The following is a 16,137-nucleotide window of genomic DNA, read 5'->3' as shown; positions in this document are numbered from 1 at the left end:
GTGGCTCAGTGGGTTAAGCCGCTGCCTTCGGCTCAGGTCATGATCTCAGGGTCCTGGGATCGAGTCCCACATCGGGCTCTCTGCTCGGCAGGGAGTCTGCTTCCTCCTCTCTCTCTCTCCGCCTGCCTCTCTGCCTACTTGTGATCTCTCTCTGTCAGATAAATAAATAAAATCTTTAAAAAAAAATAAAAAAAAATAAAATAAAACTACTAACTTGTAGTAATTTGTTACATAGCAAGTTTAAAAAGTTAGTATTATACTGAGACTGTCTAGTTAAAATTTTTTTGTTCTTCAAATTTGAGAATTGCTATTGATTTTTCTTTACATTCACTGTTTCTCCAGTCTCCGGTCTGTTTTTAAGCCCGTCTAGTGAATTTTTTTAGTTGATAATCTGACTTTTTAGTTCTAGAAATTGTAATTTTATAGTTCCCTTTTCTCTGCTGAGTACTCACCATCTACTTACTTATTATGATAGTCTTTTGCTTTAAGTTCTTGGTAATACCTGCTATAAAGTACCTTTTTTGTGTGTGTGTGCTAATTCTGATATTTGAAGTATGCTATTTTCTATCAATTACTTATATTTTTACTGGTGATTTTTCATATTATGCTGTTCATATGATTCTTTTTAAGGAGGCTAGATTATGTTGTCTTTTTTTTTTGTTGTTTTTTTTTGTTTGTTTGTTTTAATATTTTATTTATTCATTGGACAGAAAGAGATCACAAGTAGGCAGAGAGAGCAGGAAGCAGGCTCCCTGCCGAGCAGAGAGCCCAATGTGGGGCTCGATCCCAGGACCCTGGGATCATGACCTGAGCCGAAGGCAGAGGCTTTAACCCACTGAGCCACCCAGGCACCCCTCTGTTAGGTAATTTTGTTATGGGAGGATCTTTTAGGTTTTCACTAGGTTTGGTTTTCTTTGTGAGGCAGGCCTATTTTGATCTTGAACTAAATTACAGGGACCCTTACTCACTTTTTGTGTTTCAGTTGAATGCCTGAAATGTTCTCTGTACTCTAGTTGGGTGAAGTATTAGTTCACTTGGGCTTCTATAACAAAAAACCTTGAACTAGGTGAATTCAACAACAAATTTTTCTTCTTATGGTTGTGGAGACTGGAAGTCCAGGAGCAAGGTGCCAGCAGGGATGGTGTCTGATTAAATGTCTCTTTCCTTGGGTTGCGGATGGCTGCTTTTTCACTCTGTGCTCCATGTTGTCTCTTCTTATTAGGATACTAATCCTCTTGAATCAGGGTTCCATCCCTATGATCTCTTTTTAACCTTTAGATAAAGGCTCAGTCTCCAAATATAACAACACTGTAGGTTGAGTCTTGAATATCTGAATTTTGTGGAGATACAACCGTTCAGTCCATAATAAGCAGGAACTCCAAAGACTTCCTGCACTGCCAAACCTTTCAGCTCCATAGTAGGTGATGATCTCTGCTAGACTTCATAGAGACTCAAGTAGCCTACCTCGCCCTTGACCAAGGACCCATGTCAAATCCCAGAACTTTGGTGCTCAGAAATACGGTCTTTTTATCCCAGCTGCTCTGCTTGGGCTAGCTTCCCTTGTGTTGGGACAGGAAAGTGTTCCCAAGCAAAAGCTTGGGCCATCATGGGGCCTTCATATTTCCCTTCCCTCAATGATCTCAGACCTGCACTACCTGTTATTCATTTCCTGAGCACAGTTGCCTCATATATTGTGGCCTGTTTTGTACTTGTTTTTGGTAGAATAACAAACTGGTAGCAGATACTCTGCTGTAGTTGGAAGCAGATCAGTCATGACTTTTTATTTCCAAAGTAGGAGGAGAATTATAGATGTCTTATGAGCATTTTTCTTTTATATAATTAACTTTTAAAAATTACTGGTAGAGCCTATTTCATTAAAAGTTTTATGGGTAGACTTGAATTCTTTTTGAAGTTGTATGCTGAACATAATCCGCTGTGTAGAGGGGGTGCCTTTTTGTGCTTTATAGGTATTGATGGATTGAATATGATATTGTTAGAGTCTTTGTGAAATATTTCAGTGTATTGAATCTCTTTATATGCAGTAATCAAAACCTGGTGATGAGACGTTATGACTTACACCCACCAGACCCTGGAAATTAAGCATTTAGGCCCCAGGAGGGCTTTTTAAACTCTCCCCCTCCTCTATGCATTTGACACAGCATAATGTGAGGTATGGCCCCAACACTGGGCAGAGTGACAATGCTGTACAAGAATGATTCCTTAATTATAATATTTAAAATTTTTTCCAGGATTTAAAATACTCCTAAGTACATAATTTAACTGTTATTTAGTTCGCTTGAAAAATAAAATCCTTTTTGGCAGGCCATTATAAAGTCTTCAGATTTTACACTTTTTTAAAAGAGTAATTGCAAATCCTGTATTTGTAGAGCATAAACTATGCTGGATAGAGCATTCAAATCAGGATTTTTCCATTTTCTATAAAAATTAAATCAAGCAAAAAATATCGTTTAGATGTTTTTCAAATTGTTGGAAGCGTTTTTGGTATGTATTAAATAGGTTTCACATTTAATTGTATCACAGGCTGAAATCGAAAAAATAGTCATTAAAAGTTCAGTTTTATCAGTAATAGGTTATTAGATGGTCTAAAATCAGACTCCACTCTTTGTACTCATGCATATGGTGTTCTGACAAAATTTGGTAAATGATTATGCTGGGTTCTGAGGTCAAAGAGGAAATGATAGATTCTTAAAACTGGAACTACTGACAAATAATTAGTAAAAATATTTTTCTGTCCCTACTTCATTCCATGTGCCAAATGAAATTCCAGAGAGACTAAAGATTTACCTATAAAAGAGAAATAATACATATACAGAAGATAATGTAGGTGAATATTTAATCTTCAGGTAGTTCTGAATACTGTACCAGATGAGACTATAGAAAGGATGATAGATCTGTACAGCAAAAACCAAACCTTATCAAAAACAGGAAGAACTTCAAAGCAAAGAAAAGATGAGCCTCAAGTTGGCAAGTCATATGTAATACAGGGGATTGCTCTTCAGACTCTAGATCAAAGTTACCTATATATCACAGCACAGGAAGCCCTTTGCTTCCCTCTTGAGACATTGCCTCCCGGACTGACGACGTCTGTCTCTTGGTTGAGAGTCCCAAAGGTATCGTCCTTCCTCTTCAGTAAACAAGCAGGGAATTGGAACCTCATAAAGCCCTCTAGTGCTATTGCCTTTTGTTGCCACATGATGTTGCTAGTGAAGTTGGATCCTGTGTAGCCCGTTTGGGTGTTTGCTTAGTAAACTTGTTGGTCCAGAAGTCCTTGCTGGTCCAAAACTTTGTACAGACTTTAGTGGGACTACATGGGGCATCGTTGTGCCCAGGGTAATAGGATATGGAGGAGGAACCATCATTCATTTATTCATCAAAGCACTGTTTGCTGAGTACCTGTGTGGTCCAGATACAGGTCTATGCACGAGAAATAATAGTAAACAAAACAAAAAATTCCTGCCTTCATGGAGCTTATGTTCATTCTGGGCATTGAGGAGAGAAAGAGAGGTGGGACAGAGACATTCAGTAGACAAAGTATTTATGCTATGCAACATCTGCAGAAGGGCCTCTGCATGAAATCCTGACCTCTTTTAATTATGTTACGTTTATTCTGTGGGGGCATCAATATGTATAATACCAGTGAGTATAACAGAGAGGCTGAGGGATTTAAAATCACGGTGTATTGATAACTTCACACTATCTTGTAGAGGTACTTTGTGGCTACTCTCTATATAATGGTACAGCAGGCAGTTATTAAAAAGTATTGGTATAGGTGTATATTTATGAACATAGATGGTTATGTAAGTGGAAATGCAGGTTAGCAAGTGATACATCTAGGATGATGACAAGTATTGGGGGAAATTTTTCTCTACCTCTGAGGTTTTCTTCTTGAGAAAGAAATTCTGTTAGTGTTACCCTGAGTCTGCTCTGGCTCCTTTAAATCACTTCATTTTTGATGTAATGACTTACCTGATTGGTAAATTTGAGAGCAGTTAGCCCTACGGATGCACTTCATTGACATGAAGGAGCTAGCTCGTCTTTCCACAGCCGTTGAGTGATTTTCATCTTCTCCTCTATCTTGTAAGCTGCGCAGGGGCGGCTTACCTATGCAGGGAGAGGTCAGCCCCTGTCTAGTGCTGAAGCATGTCGGGAAGTTGGAAGTGGAAGTTGTAAGTGTTGGAAGTTCACTGTCAGCAAGCCCATTTGTCTAGTACACCTACTGCTTCTATTAGTAAGAGCAGTCATATTTTATTATTTGTTTGTTCATAACTTTGGCAGAGAAGGAGTTAGCAGCTTTTGGGTGCTCTCTTTGGAGGTACCTCATATATGATTCTGTTTTATTTGGTTTTATATGTATTTTTAGTAGTTTTCCATATATGTGTAGAAAAAAGTCTGGAAAGATAAGCATTATAGTTTCAAAAGCAGTTGGTAGAATTAGGAGTGGAGTTTTTTTGTTGGTGCTTTGGAATTCAGTTAATTTATTAGATGTGTAATTAAGATGCAGTTAAGTATTTTAAACCTGTAAAATATACAGTATAGTCTGGACTTCCGTGTAGAAGAATTGGGCATCTTTGTATAAGAGAAAAAGCTGGACCTGAGTAGATGTTTCCACCTCATAGTATGGCGCTTGAGTCTAGAACTTATGGTAGGCAAAAATATATTTCTTTTCTAAAATCTCTGGCTTGTCATTTCAACACATATGTCACAATAATTGCTTTCCATCCACTAATAGTTTGAAGCAATTTGCATGATTTTTAAAAGCGAGTTCTAGCATTTAACGGAGGTTAACTGGATTCTGTATTTCTCTTTCCTACTTGCAAAGTTTGCTAAGCCTTTTTATTTTGTGGCTTCTTTTATTATTCCTTGCTTTTAAAAAAGGAATAGCTCTAAATTTCTACCATCCTTCCTGCTTCTCAGTGTGATAGGCTTATATGAATATAATACTCAGATTTGGCTATATTTGAAATTATAAATTTATTAAAAAGGAAAAAGATTAAACAGTGTTTCTAAAGTGGTTAAAAAAAAAAGTATTTCTTGACTTCAGAATTTTATAAAAGTTAGTAGAGTAGGGACATCTGGGTGGCTCAGTTAGTTAAGTGTCTGCTGTCAGCCCAGGTCATGATGCCAGAGTTGTGGAATTGAGTCCTGCATTGGACTCCCTGCTCAGCAGGCGGAGAGCCTGCTTCTCCCTCTGCCTGTCACTCCCCCTGCTTGTGCTTGTTCTCTCTCTGACAAATAAATAAAATCTTAAAAAAAAAAAAAGGGAGAGGAAAAATGCAACATAATTTAGTCATTATAGTCTCATCATGCTTTTTAAAAAATTTACTTTTTAGTTTTTATTTCAGTTAGGAAATATTTCAGACCACAAAAGCATGCTGAGAATAAAGTAATCTCTAGGTATTCCATGCCCAACATAATAAAACAAAACTTTTTATAAATACAAGTAAGTCCCTGTATACCTCCATCCTACCTCCAGTTTGATGTTTACCATTATTATGCATATATTATTATTTCTACTACCTATAAAAGTGTCATGAATATTGGGTATTTTTAAGTATTTTCAAACTTAATATGAAACATTAATATAGAGTGAGAATGTAAAATGGAACAGCTGCTTTAGAAAACTGTTTGTCAGTTCCTGAAAAAATTAAGCATAGAATTACCACACATCTCAGCATTTTTCTTAGTTAGATATATACCAAAGAAAGAAGTGTGTACCATACAAAACTTGTACACAAATGTTCATAGCAGCATTGGATTATTCATATTAGCCAAAAAGTTAAAAAACGAAATAAAACCAAACAACAACCAAATGTTCAGCTGGTGAATGGATAAATAAAATGAGATGTATCTACAATAATATTCAGCGGTAAAATTAACTGAAGTACTGATACATGCGTGTGGATGAACTTGAAAACATTCTGCTAGATAAAAGAAGCTAGTCCCAAAAAGCCATATATTCTATGATTCTCTCTATATGAGAATTCCAGATTAGGCAAATTTATAGAAATGAAAAGCAGATTCATGTTTGTCTAGGGAAAGGGTTATGGGGGGACATTGGGCTGTAACTGCCAGTGGGTATGGATTTCTTTTTAGGGTGATGAAATGTTCTAGAATTAGATAATGGTGGTAGTTGTACAAGTCTGTGAATAAGCTAAAAAAAAATGAAATTGTACACTTTAAATGGGTGAATTGAGGAAATGGTACACTTTAAATGGGTGAATTGGATTGGGATGTGAATTATATCAGTAAAGCTATTTAGCAAGTTTATGTGATTGTTTTATATTCTCCTGTTAACTTTTTAAATTCAGTATAAGCCAAATCACTGTATTTTGCGATTTATATATTTTTGTACATTTAGTTCTGTATAACTCTTTTCATATTACACTGTATGAATTTACTGTATTTTATTAATCCATTTTCCTTTTTTGCCTTCAAAAGCAATGCTTTTGTGAACAGTCTAATCCATATTTCCTTATACGATGATATATTTTTATTTTATTTTATTTTTTATTTATTTTTTATTTTTTTAAGTTCAACACAGGGTTAAACTCACAGCCCTGAGATCAGGACTTGAGCTGGTATCAAGAGTCAGACACTTAATTGACTGAGCCACCCAGGCGTTCCAGTGATGATACATTATTAAGGCTTTATTCCAAACTAGAATTTGATAGGATTAGGGATGATTTGTAATTTATTTAGTGTTATTTAACTATTTAGAACACATTTTATTGGTGTACCTTAGAATATTTAATTCATATTATAATAGTTCTACAATTTAAAGTTGAAAGTAGTAAAAGTACTCTGTCTTCTGAAGTTCTTCAATGGTTCTTTTGTATTTGGCAAAAGAAAAGGGCTTCTTAACTACTGTTCCTTTCTTGGTATTTTACTGTTAAATACGACATGTCTTAATTTTTGTGTATGCTGATATTTTATAGAAAAAGCCACAAATGAGTACAACACTACAGAAGATTGGAGTCTTATCATGGACATATGTGACAAAGTTGGAAGCACTCCTAATGGGTAAGATTCCCAGCAATGCCCAGCACATGCCTAGGAGCTTAATAACCTGTGTCTCTTTTTCTGGTGTAACTTTGAAAGGAAAATGAAATTTTACTATTTACTTTTGGGGGACGAAAGTTAAGAGATCCTGGTGGCCAGATTTATGAGACAAGCCTTATCCTGAAAGAACTAGGGGGAAAGAGTTCAGCTGAAAACCTAAGATATCTAAAGCTTTGATGGAGGTGTGGACACATGTTAACAATGAATAGACTAGTTATTTAGGGAATTCCCCTGTGACTTAGACATGTATGGGAGCCTTTTAATAATGAAGTATATAAATATAATAATGTAGTACATAATAGACGGAAGAAGCCATTCAGTAATGAGTAGGTAAATATAATAACATCATTATGAAAAAGTGAATATAAAAAAGGGTTCTTTTGGGGGAGAATGCAGCAATTAAGCTGAACTGATTATACTTTAGTAGACTGGTAAAAGCATTTAATGTTACAACTTCTCAAGGTGCCTTCATCCATGTTTATACTACACCTGTGAAGACTATGACTATATATCTTGCGGGTTATGTTTTTAAGATAAGAATTTGCCATCTGTGAACACTAAACCTGTCTTGAAGAAACGAGAAGATAATTTATATGACATAGTTTTTTGTGTTGATATTTTGGAAATTATTTGACTCTTCTAAAAAAAATTTTTTTACAGTCAATTAATTAACATATAAGGTATTACTAATTAGTTTTAGAGGTAGAGGTCCGTGATTCATCTGTCTTACATAATACCCAGTGCTCATTAATCATGAGCCCTCCTCAGTGTCCATCACCCAGTTACCCCATTCCTTCATCCGCTTCCCCTCCAGCAACCCTTTTTTTTTTTTAAAGGAAACTCCTTGTCTTTTTTTTTTTTTTTAAGATTTTATTTATTTATTTGACAGACAGAGATCACAAGTAGGCAGAGAGGCAGGCATAGAGAGAGAGAGGAAGCAGGCTCCCTGCTGAGCAGAAAGCCCCATGCAGGGCTCGATCCCAGGACCCTGAGATCACGACCTGAGCCGAAGGCAGGGGCTTTAACCCACTGAGCCACCCAGGCGCCCCTCCAGCAACCCTTTTGTTTCCTATGATTAAGAGTCCCTTATGGGGGCGCCTGGGTGGCTCAGTGGGTTAAGCCGCTGCCTTCAGCTCGGGTCATGATCTCAGGGTCCTGGGATCGAGTCCCGCATCGGGCTCTCTGCTTGGCAGGGAGCCTGCTTCCCTCTCTCTCTCTCTCTGCCTGCCTCTCTGTCTACTTGTGATCTCTGTCTGTCAAATAAACAAATAAAATCTTAAAAAAAAAAAAAAGAGTCCCTTATGGTTTGTATCTCTGATTCTGGCTTGTTTTATTATTTCCTCTCTTCCTCTATGATCCTCTATTTTGTTTCTTAAATTCCACATATGAGTGAGATCATATGGTAATTGTCTTTCCCTGATTGATTTATTTCGCTTAGCTTACTACCCTCTAGTTCCATCCACGTCATTGCAAATGAAAAAATTTTCATTTTTTGGTGGCTGAGTAGTATTCCGTTATATATATATATATATATACACCACATCTTCTTTATCCATTCATCTGTTGATGGACATCTGGGTTCTTTCCATAGTTTGGCCATTGTGGACATTGCTGCTATAAATATTAGAGTGCAGGTGTCTCTTTGGATTACTACATTTTGCTGAGTCACAGGGTAGCTCTACTTTCAGCTTTTTGAGGAACATCTGTACTGTTTTCCAGAGTGGCTGCATCAGTTTCCATTCCCACCAACCGTGTAAAAGAGTTCCCCTTTCTCTACATCCTTGCCAACATCTGTTGTTTCCTGATTTGTTAATTTTAGCGATTCTGACTGTTGTAAGGTGGTATCTTTTTGTGGTTTTGGTTTGTCTTTCCCTCATGCCGAGTGATGTTGATCATTTTTTCATGTGTCTGTTGGCCATTTGTAGGTCTTCTTTGGAGTAATGTTTGTTCATGTCTTCTGCCCATTTCTGGATTTTTTTGTTTTTTGGGTATTGAGTTTAATAAGTTCTTTATAGATTTTGGGTATTAGCCCTTTATCTGTTAAGACTTTTGGAAATATCTTCTCCCATTTGGTAGGCTGCGTTTCAATTTTGTTGACTGTTTCCTTGCTCTGCAAAAGCTTTTTATCTTGATGAGATCCCCAATTGTTCATTTTTGCCTTTGTTTCCGTTGCCTCCACCAATGTGTCTATCAAGAAGTTGCTGCCTCTGAGGTCAAAGAGGTTGCTGCCTGTGTTCTCTCTCTCTCTCTCTTTTTTAAAGATTTTATTTATTTATTTGACAGACAGAGATCACAAGTAGGCAGAGAAGCAGGCAGAGAGAGGGGGAAGCAGGCTCCCCGCCAAGTGTGGGGCTTAATCCCAGGACCCCGGGATCCTGACCTGAGCCGAGGGCAGAGGCTTTAACCCACTGAGCTACCCAGGCGCCCTGCCTGTGTTCTCCTTTAAGGGAAATTATTTGGCTCTTGATTTTGGAATATACAACCTTTGCAACAAGCACCTCCTTTTTTTTTTTTTTTTTTTTTTTTAAAGAGTTCCATAGTTCTATGAACAAAATATGTGGAATCATTTTACAGATGTATTCCTTTAATGATATGAAGTTTGCAGGATTTTGTTCTTAAGTTTAAAGTTATTTGGTAATAGAATGCCTTATATTTTTAGTGTTTAAGTTGAAATTCTGAATAAATACTTAATATTCTTCGGTTTTTTTTTTTTTTTTCCCTTAGAGCAAAAGATTGCTTAAAGGCCATAATGAAGAGAGTAAATCATAAGGTTCCTCATGTTGCTCTGCAGGCATTAACTGTAAGTAAAAGGCATGTTATTATTTGACCCAAATTTTAAATGTGTATTTATTTTAGTAAGTTAAGTAAGATAATATCTCAACATTTGTATATTGATTTTTATTTTAATTAATAGCTTCTTGGGGCTTGTGTGGCAAACTGTGGAAAGATATTTCATTTAGAAGTATGTTCCCGTGATTTTGCAACAGAAGTACGTGCTGTGATAAAAAATAAGGTAAATTTTAAAAAGAGAAGAAATTTAAGTCATTAAAAAGTACATTTACTGTCTGTCATTTTAATCATTTTAACTATAATATATAGCATTAATGAAGTTGTATTATGAATGAAATCACTTTTAGCTAAGTTTGAAATGAAATAAATTTCCTGTTCTAAAATTTGGTATTTTCATTCATAGCACCAAAAACTGTTTTCCTTCGAAAAGCATATATACCAGTGATAGTAGCTAATCTTTATTTAGAGTTAGTAAGCAGTCACTGCTTTTAAAATTCTACATATACCGTCTTGTTTAATGCTCTTAATAATCCTTAGAGGTTAGATTCTCTTACCATTTCTGATTTATAAATGCAGAAGCTGAGGCTTAGAGATAAGTTCAGTAACTTATCCCAGGTCATGCAGCTAGTAAATGGCACAGCTAAAGTTCAGATCCAGGTTTCTTGAACTTCAGAGTCCAAACCAACTACTAATGGCAAGGAAAAGAGGACCTTTATTTTAGAACTGGGTTGAGGGGAGGTCTTCACAATAGAGTTTCTGGTGCTGATTTCTTTGGGACAGAAACTCTGAAGCTTCTTTTGCTATTAGTGGCAAAAATCCAGAAATTTTAGTTTAATTGATACAAAAACTTAATCTAATATTGAGCATATTTTTAAAAAATAGAAGAAATAACTTCTGAGTATAAAAGATCATCATTGTAGTGAAAGTTAGGAATTGATGTTTAAAAGGGTAATTTTATAAGAAACAACTCTATCTTAAAATGAAAATAGGTATTTATGAAGTGCTCATCTAGGCTAGGGTTTGCTGAACTTTAGTTGATGTATATACAATTAAAGAGAATTTTGGTGGTAATAATCTGTTAAATAATTCAAGTACTTACTTTAACCACTACCTTAACCACGGTTGTATTTCTTTCTTTGCATTGCCTTTAAAAGGCTCATCCTAAAGTATGTGAAAAACTGAAGTCTTTGATGGTAGAGTGGTCAGAAGAATTTCAGAAGGATCCTCAGTTTAGTCTGATATCTGCAACTATTAAATCTATGAAAGAAGAAGGAATTACTTTTCCTCCAGCAGGTTCTCAGGTAAGAGATTCATTTAAATACATGATTGACCTTACACTATTTTGAAGGTATATATTTTATATAAAAGCTAGGCAAGGTCTGTCTTAATCATCCTTTCCCACCTGTACTCTCCAGGTGCCTGTCTGAGATAGTGCCTTACATTTAGTAGGTGTTCTAATTGTTGAGTGATTGTGTCTTCTATATATCAGAACTTTGAGAATTGAATCAGCCATAAATAATCTGTTTAATGCTGCTTTAAGTCTAGAGTCATGCAAAAGGCATAGATGTATGAGGGAGCCCTTATGTTTAAGAAATTTATAGTAAATTTGGAGGGTAGCTATATACATGTGAAAAATAAATTGTAAGTGACACATACAGATGAGGGAGGGGTAGCAAAGACTAGATGTGAGAAGAGAGAGGTTAATACAGACTGGGATGGTAAAGAGGTAGAATTTTTAGATGGAATGCATTTCAGTAGATAGGAGGGAAGAGGTCCTATTAGGGAAGGAATGATGTGGACAAATTTATGGAATTGAGAAAGCTCAAGACCTGTTTGTTGAAGAGTGAATTTGCCTGGAGTGAACAGTTCGCATACAGATGAGTGGAACTATAAGACTTGAAATTTATTTTAGGAGATAGGGAAAAGCTTTAGTAGGACAGGGGTGTAGGTAGGGATAATGAGTCACAGAGTGGGCTATTTAAGTATTAGAGAAGAACACTATCTTGAGTTTGCTTCAGTGCCTCTTGCCTTCCACTTAATATTAGGATATGGGCTAGGGAAAGAAACTAAGAGGAGGAGTACTGTATATTTTATTTTAATTTAGACTGTAGACTAAACAGATCTTTAGAGTTGACCAGAACGGATTCAAGGGGGCATTTGGGGACAAAAATCTTACATGTTATGAAAGCAAGCATTTTTCTGCTCTGTGTTCTGCATGTCAAAAACCTATGTCTAAAGAACTGGTTGATGGTTCAGAATCCTGGACATCTTTGTCTTCCATGCCTTTATTTATTTATTTATTTATTTTTAAAGATTTTATCTATTTGAGAGAGAGAGAGCGCGCACAGAGGAGCTGGGGGAGATGGAAAAGCAGACTTCCCACTGAGCAGGGAGCCCAACGCAGGGCTTGATCCCAGGAGTCTGGGATCATGACCTGAGTGGAAGACAGACACTTAACCAACTGACCCACCCAGGTGCTCCTCTTCCGTGCCTTTAAATTTAAGCGTGACCTTCCTAAGTCCTCTGCTGTGCCCAGAGAAGCACCATGGTTCAAGTACAATGAGTATTAAATAACAGCTTAACATGTATTCCTAGAACTGCACCTGTTGTCTCTGTCCACCATCTCTCTTCAGTAATTATCATGGTTTCTTGCTGCTGCTTCTCATGGAGCTTGATGCCCCTCCCTGAATAAAAGACCTTGGGCAGTTGAGATCAGGGAAGTACAGTCAGGAGAGATTCATATTTAAGTACTTTCTCTATGACATGTTCTGTGTTAGATATTAAGATGGAGGCAAAATGTAAGCCAGTCCATGCCTTTTGTGAGTTTATAGTGTTTTCTTGAGAACTCCAATGTTTTATTTTAGTATTTGAAAACTGCTACTTAAAATTTTTACAAAGAACTTCACTTTTAAAAGAAACTCATCAGTTTTTTAAAAATTAACATGTATGAGTAATTATAGAGCTTGTGTTTTCTTTGAAACGGTGGCTGTGTTCATTTTACTCATACATTACAGACTGTCTCAGCTGCTGCCAAGAATGGTACATCATCGAACAAAAACAAAGAAGATGAAGACATAGCTAAAGGTAAATGCTCAAGCATGTATAATTTAGTGTTGCTTAAAACATCCTTGCTAGAACAATTTATTTAAATAAAAATTATAATCAAACTGGGTATACTTTTAGTATTTTACCTCAAATCTAGTAGGGTCTGAAAAGTAAGGAAAACAATCAATATGATAAAAGATTGATTTAATTCATAATCCCTGTCAGTAATATGTATTTAATGTCCTACCTTTGGAGAGATTTCATTTCACCTTTTCTTTAATGCCAAAGTTATGAGTCAAGCACAGAAATATGTTCACGGCTTGTCCTATATGGAAAGCTACCCATATTATAATGTCACAATCTGTTTGCTATAAAAATAATAGCTGCTGTATATGACAGACTGTGATAATATGGAATGAGCAAAAACTTTATTTTAAAAAATGTCATGATTTTCTGCCCTGTCCTCCCACATTCCAAGAAAGTTAACTGTGTAGAATTTAATTGGACAAATAAAATATTAACTTCATTTATTCTTATTAAGTATTACATTATTAAACATTTCTTTTTAAACTTTAAAAAATCAGAATTAATTCTGGCTCTCTTGTTTTTTACATTTCAATTTTTCAAATTAGCTATTGAATTATCATTGCAAGAGCAGAAGCAGCAGCATGCAGAAACAAAATCCTTATATCCCTCTGCAGAAATTCAGTCAAATACTAAAGTTGCAAGGAAAGTAAGAGCCTTATATGATTTTGAAGCCGTTGAGGACAATGAACTCACCTTTAAACATGGTGAAATTATTATTGTTTTGGATGACAGGTAAGTTTTGTATCTTTATTTCTGGAATATTTTGAAGTTATTAAGTATAATATTCTTTAGAATCCTGGATATTCAGGTCTTTGACTTTGGTGTATCTAAATCATAATAGAGCCTTTTCATACCTTAATTTTTTTTTCTAAAATAGAAGTTAGACTAGGTAATATGCGTTCTTTATTGTTTTATATCTTAGATAAAAGGTGTATTAAATAATATTGTTGCTTATCATAGTTGTGAAGCATAAATATTCAGTCATCTGAATCCCTTTACATTGGGAGTTGTGTATATCAAAATTACTGGCAAAGAAAACAACTTTAGGAAGAAATACACCCATATTACCCTTTTTTTTTTCCTTAAGTGCAGGAGAGAGAAGAGGGGCAGAGGGAGGAGAGCATGTGAAAATCTCAAGCAAACTCCATGCCCAGCTCAAACCCTGATGCCGGGCTTGAGTTCACAACCCCGGGGATCATGACATGAGCTGAAACCAAGAGCTGGATGCTTAACTTGACTGAGCTACCCAGGTGCCCCAACTATATTATCTGATAAAAGCAACCAAAAGCTATGCTCAGTTCTTCCCCAATTCTTAACGCTACTATACTCTCCCTCACAATTTCTCTATCATTTAAAGTTAGAGTAAAGAATAGATCTGGGGGGCTCCTGGGTGGCTCAGTGGGTTAAAGCCTCTGCCTTCAGCTCGGGTCATAATCCCAGGGTCCTGGGATCAAGCCCCACATCAGGCTCTCTCCTCAGCGGGGAGCCTGCTTCCTCCTCTCTTTCTCTGCCTGCCTCCCTCTCTGCCTACCTGTGATCTCTGTCTGTCAAATAAATAAATAAAATCTTTAAAAAAAAAAAAAAAGAATAGATCTGTTTTACATCTGAAGCTAATATAATATTGTATGTCAACTACACTTCAACTTTTATTTTTTTTTTAAACATTTTATTTATTTGACAGAGATTGCTAGTAGGCAGAGAGGCAGGCAGAGAGAGAGGAGGAAGCAGGCTCCCTGCTGAGCAGAGAGCCCTATGTGAGGTTCGATCCCAGAACCCTGGGATCATGACCTGAGCCGAAGGCAGAGGCTTTAACCCACTGAGCCACCCAGGCGCCCCTACACTTCAACTTTTAAAAAAGGATAGATCTGTCTCTATTGGGCCTAATTCTGTTTTTTACTTTGCTTTTAAAAGAAGTTGCTGAAATTTAGCAAGGGTGATACCTAACAGCCTATTGCTATGAACAGAGATTGCAGATGCATTTGATGTCTGTTATAAATAACTTAGTAAGGATATATTAGTCTAATGCATTTTTTTTTTTTTTAAAGATTTTATTTATTTATTTGACTGAGAGAAATTACAAGTACACTGAGAGGCAGGCAGAGAGAGAGAGAGAGAGAGAAGGAAGCAGGCTCCCTGCTGAGCAGAGAGCCCGATGCGGGACTCGATCCCAGGACCCTGAGATCATGACCTGAGCCGAAGGCAGCGGCTTAACCCACTGAGCCACCCAGGCGCCCCTAGTCTAATGCATTTTTAAATGAGTAGATATACAAAATGGTTTTACTTTCACACAGTAAATAGTTACTGAGAATATGTTATGTAATAGGCTCTATTTATATAAAAATTGAATGAAGACACAGTTCTGCCTTTTAAAATCTAGACTAATGGGAGTTAAAACCTCTATTGATATTTGTATGAAATGCAGATTGCGAATGCCATGAAAGAGGTAATGTTGGGGTCCAGAAGAGAACAGCTTTGTACCAGGTACAAGCATCTGGGAAAGAAGGCTTAACCAGAGGGTTCATTTCAGGTGAACGTTGGTTTTGACAGGATAGGAAAAATTTTGCAAGAAATCAAGAATAGGAAAAAGAAGGTCTCCTAGGCAGTCAAGAAAGTAATCATTTTTCTTCTTTAATTTTTTTTTCTTTTTAAATAATCATTTGGAGTGGAACACATGATCCCTGAATGAAAGTAAATAAATATTAAGGTGCAGAAGTAGTGTGGGCTCTGAACACAGTCTGAAAGGTCAGGCTTTTTAGCGTGTGTTTTAGTTGGAATATTTACAAAAGAACGTAGATTTATATTTCAGGTACTACTATATAACTAGAAATTAAATATATAAAATAAATAGAGAATAAACTACAATACGAGTAGTTTTTGCCCTAAGATTCAAATTTTGAGTGTTTCATTTAGTGAGAAAATATTCTAAAATAAATTGCTGTTTGGGGCACCTGGGTGGTGCAGTTGGTTGAGCATCTGATTCTTGATTTCAGCACAGGTTGTGATCTCAGGGTCATGAGGTCCAGCCCCATGTCAGGCTCTGCTCTGTCGGAGTCTGCTTCAGATTCTCTCTTCCTCTCCCTCTGTCTCTCCCACTCATGTGCGTGCTTGTTCCCTCTCACGCATGCACTCTGTCTC

General features: G+C 36.4%; 1 protein-coding gene across 4 annotated transcripts in view; it reads left to right on the top strand.

Annotated features, from left to right (window-relative positions):
* The window catches only part of STAM2 (signal transducing adaptor molecule 2), a 51,730-nt gene that overhangs the window by 12,238 nt on the left and 23,355 nt on the right, over window positions 1–16,137 (top strand). For 3 of the 4 annotated variants that reach the window (XR_004288683.1, XM_032355574.1, XM_032355572.1), the window contains exons 2-7: window positions 6,957–7,041; window positions 9,805–9,880; window positions 9,995–10,093; window positions 11,025–11,171; window positions 12,885–12,954; window positions 13,548–13,734. Coding sequence is in view for 3 of the 4 variants with exons in the window: in XM_032355574.1 (XP_032211465.1) it covers window positions 6,957–7,041; window positions 9,805–9,880; window positions 9,995–10,093; window positions 11,025–11,171; window positions 12,885–12,954; window positions 13,548–13,734 (664 nt within the window). In the remaining variant the exon portion in view is untranslated. The remainder of the gene's footprint in view (window positions 1–6,956; window positions 7,042–9,804; window positions 9,881–9,994; window positions 10,094–11,024; window positions 11,172–12,884; window positions 12,955–13,547; window positions 13,735–16,137) is intronic. The other variant, XM_032355575.1, reaches the window with a different exon arrangement.

This window comes from Mustela erminea, chromosome 8 (genome assembly GCF_009829155.1).
Source record: "Mustela erminea isolate mMusErm1 chromosome 8, mMusErm1.Pri, whole genome shotgun sequence".
Taxonomy (NCBI): domain Eukaryota; kingdom Metazoa; phylum Chordata; class Mammalia; order Carnivora; family Mustelidae; genus Mustela; species Mustela erminea.
The sequence above is the reverse complement of the archived record's forward strand: the minus strand, read 5'-3'. Positions and strand labels throughout refer to the sequence as shown.